The sequence below is a fragment of the Impatiens glandulifera genome, chromosome 5, assembly GCF_907164915.1.
Source record: "Impatiens glandulifera chromosome 5, dImpGla2.1, whole genome shotgun sequence".
Taxonomy (NCBI): Eukaryota; Viridiplantae; Streptophyta; class Magnoliopsida; order Ericales; family Balsaminaceae; genus Impatiens; species Impatiens glandulifera.
In genome coordinates, this window is record NC_061866.1 from 35,218,696 (window position 1) to 35,222,512 (window position 3,817).

The 3,817-nt window shown below is 34.2% G+C and overlaps 1 protein-coding gene across 1 annotated transcript; it reads left to right on the forward strand.

Moving 5' to 3' along the window:
* The first annotated feature begins 933 nt into the window (after positions 1–933).
* LOC124940341 (2-methylpropanoate--CoA ligase CCL4-like) lies at positions 934–2,592 on the forward strand. Its single transcript, XM_047480854.1, has one exon. The coding sequence runs from the start codon at positions 934–936 to the stop codon at positions 2,590–2,592; it is 1,659 nt and encodes a 552-aa protein (XP_047336810.1).
* The last annotated feature ends 1,225 nt before the right edge of the window (positions 2,593–3,817 follow it).

Below are 3,817 nucleotides of genomic sequence, written 5' to 3' on the forward strand. Positions count from 1 at the left end.
TAATTTAGGAATAATTTAAGAAAAATATAGAGATAAAATATCAATTATCTCTTTTTTATATTTAGTATGAAAAGTATGATTAAAATAGATGGTTTTTTTAATTATAAATGGATGAAAAATAATTAAAAACAAAAGTATTTTATTTAATTTCTAAATAATTATATTAATTTTCTTTTACCAAATTCTATATTTTTTGAGAGATTTTTCAATTTTAATAAAAACAAAAAAAAACAAAAAAAAATCTTGATACCAAATAGTCTGTTGAAGTAAAGACTTGTTAAAAACTTTATTTGTTATCAAGTTTTATCAAAATAAAAATAAAGAAAGAACTTGTAATAAAAAATAAATTATCTAGAATTTACATAATCAACAAATTTGTCAAATTAACATTTTTTTATCCACTTTTCACATCTTTTAATATACTTTTGACCTTAATTAATGAAGTTTAATCTATTTGAATAATATTTCTCATATTAAATATAAATATAATATATATCTCTTAATTTTTACTTTTAAAAAGATTTTAAAAGTAACTCTAATTATAAAATACAACCCTTTAAAAAAAAGTTAAATCAGATTTATTCAAATTCACTTATGAATCAATTTCTTTCCTTAAAAAAATTTAAAAAACTTATAAAGAAAAATATTAACCCTTTTTAAAATATATATACTATTTAATGGTTTTAGTTTCATTGTTTTCTTCTTAAAATTGTAATCCCTTCAAGGCAATAAAAAAGATAAAAGAGAAAACACAATTGACAATTCAAGCTGGGCCAGCAAATTTCTCTTATAGACAATTCAGTGCAAAAAAATATATATAATAGATTGTGTGTTGAGATTTTAATCGATCAAAACATTTATATTCATTTTGTTTGCTTTGATTCTCTATATATTATAGAGAGAGTTTTCTCAAAAAAAAAAGAAGATATATAGATGGATCAATTAAAGCCTGAACCAAATAATTCCTCACCATTAACGCCGTTGGGATTCCTAGAGAGAGCTGCAACAGTTTACGGCGACTGCACATCGATCATCTATAACTCTGTAACCTACAATTGGTCGGAGACCCACCGGCGATGCCTTCAGCTCGCTTCATCCATCCAATCCCTGGGCATTCGCCGGAGCGACGTCGTCTCCGTTCTCGCTCCAAACATCCCGGCGATGTACGAGCTCCAGTTTTCGGTTCCCATGGCAGGCGCCGTACTCAACAATATTAACACCCGTCTCGACTCCCGCACCATCTCCGTCCTCCTCCGTCACAGCGAATCTAAGCTCATCTTCGTCGACTACCAGTCATCGTCCCTGATAATCGAAGCTCTCTGCCTCTTCCCACCGAATTCTCCCCGTCCCTTACTCATCCTCATCAATGAGGTCGGTCAAGTACTCGAATCCCCGACGACGACCACCCTTGATTTTATCTCCATTTATGAGGATTTTGTGAACAAGGGTCGTCCGGACTTCGAGTGGGTTCGACCAATTAGCGAGTGGGACCCGATTGTCCTAAACTATACCTCCGGGACCACTTCGTTGCCGAAGGGCGTCGTCCATTGCCACCGCGGAATTTTACTGGCGACCATAAATTGTTTAATGGATTGGGCGGTGCCGAGGCAGCCGGTTTACTTATGGACCCTACCAATGTTTCACGCCAACGGTTGGTGCTTACCATGGGGAATTGCAGCGATGGGCGGCGTTAACGTATGCCTCCGTAAATTCGACACCGCTTCCATATTCGAAGCGATTCGTGTTCATAACGTGACCCACATGTGCGGTGCCCCGGTTGTCCTCAGCATGCTGACCAACAACCCCGACGAGAAACCACTCCGAATCCCGGTTCAGTTTCTGACCGGCGGCGCGCCCCCTCCGGCAGCCTTGCTCATACGGACTGAGGCGTTAGGGTTTGTTGTCAGCCACGTATATGGGCTGACGGAGATGGCTAGTAATGTGGTGTCATGCGCCTGGAAGCCAATCTGGAATAAACTATCGGTTGACAAGCGGGCTAGGATGAACGCGAGGCAGGGCGTGCGAACTTTGTTGACCACTGCGGTTGATGTGGTTGATCCTGAAACAGGGATGATCGTGAAGCGGGACGGTTCGACCCTTGGAGAGGTAGTTATTCGCGGTGGGTCTCTAATGTTGGGTTATTTGAAAGACCCGATGGGAACATCCAAGTGCATGAAAGATGGTTGGTTTTATTCGGGCGACGTTGCGGTGATGGATCCGGACGGGTATTTGTCGATAAAAGACAGATCGAAAGACGTGATAATTAGCGGGGGAGAGAATGTTAGTAGCGTGGAGGTGGAGTCGGTTCTCTATATGCACCCGGCGGTTAACGAAGCAGCGGTGGTGGCTAGACCAGATGAGTTTTGGGGGGAGACGCCGTGCGCTTTTGTGAGCCTGAAGGAGGGGATAAAAGTGGGTCCATCGGAGAAGGAGGTGGTGGAATATTGTCGTGAAAGGATGCCTCACTTCATGGTGCCGAAGACAGTGATATTCATGGAGGAGCTGCCTAAGACTTCTACCGGAAAAATAAAGAAGTTTGAGCTTAAAGAGAAGGCCAAAGCTATGGGTACAGGGAAGATGAGTCGTCTATGAGTTACACCTTTGAGAGAATAAACAAAAATAAGAAGAAAGATCTAGGGCTCGTCCACATGATCGTTTTTTCCTGGAAATTGATGCTGTCAAACTAAATAAGCTATTCTTAGTCTTAGTTTGATTGAAACTATGATTATGAATACAGCAAATAAATGTGTAATGATATTTACACACAAATCTCTATAATTTTAGCTTGCACCAACTCGCGTTATTTTCCTCATGACTAATCTCGACATAAACAATTAGTCATCTTTAGGTTGGGTTGGTAGTATACATTAACTTTTATCCATACTTTATACCTTTTCGAAAATTCGGTATTTATACATTATCTTTCTTAATTTTCGTATATCTTGATTTTATTATACTTTAATTTCTGAATCGATAATATACTTTTTATTACCTTAAAAATATATTAATTTAAAAAAAAACAATTTAATATAGTTAATATATAAACGTTACACAAAATTAAAATTTAAAGATATTTATCCTACAATAAAATATTATTTAAATTTTTTTTTAAAACTATCAAATATTATAACTTAAGTTTAGTTTAAAAAATTGGAGTTAACAAATATAAATATAATTTTCAAGCTAGATAAACTGAACACGAGAGAGATAGGAATTCAAAACCGTCTTTAATTGCATTTGTATGTACAATTATTTTTATAAATGTATAATATAATTCAGTTATATTATAATAATAATAAATATTAATTAATTTAGACTTAATTAATAAAAAAAACCATCTGTGTATTTAATTTGTTCATTTTTTTAACAATTCAAGTTGATCGTATGTAGGATTTTTCTATAAGTTAAATTCTTCTCATTTTAGTCAATCATTTGTGATACCAATATCTCCACCATTTTATGACTCAAATTGTTTCTAAAAGTATCCACTATATTTTTACCCAAATCAAAATCAAACTCACTAGCAACCGTTGAATCGTTGATGATGTGATTGCAAAAATATCCTTGACAATAATTGAAAGGATCGAGAACCTAATTTCACTTCTTTCCACTGCTCCAATAAATTAAAAGTTTGATTGAATATTTTTTTCAATCTTATTAGAAAAGTAGAAATATGACATATATTGAATAATATTACAATATAATTATATTTTGATTTTTAAAAATTATGTTTTTATAATTAAATTAATATTATATCTATTTTTTTTTTTTATAAGTATTATATATATATATATATATATATATTAATTTATAAATA

What these genes read in the sequence shown, in the direction of transcription:
- LOC124940341 (XM_047480854.1), top strand. Translation starts at nt 934, where the DNA reads ATGGATCAATTAAAGCCTGAACCAAATAATTCCTCACCATTAACGCCG.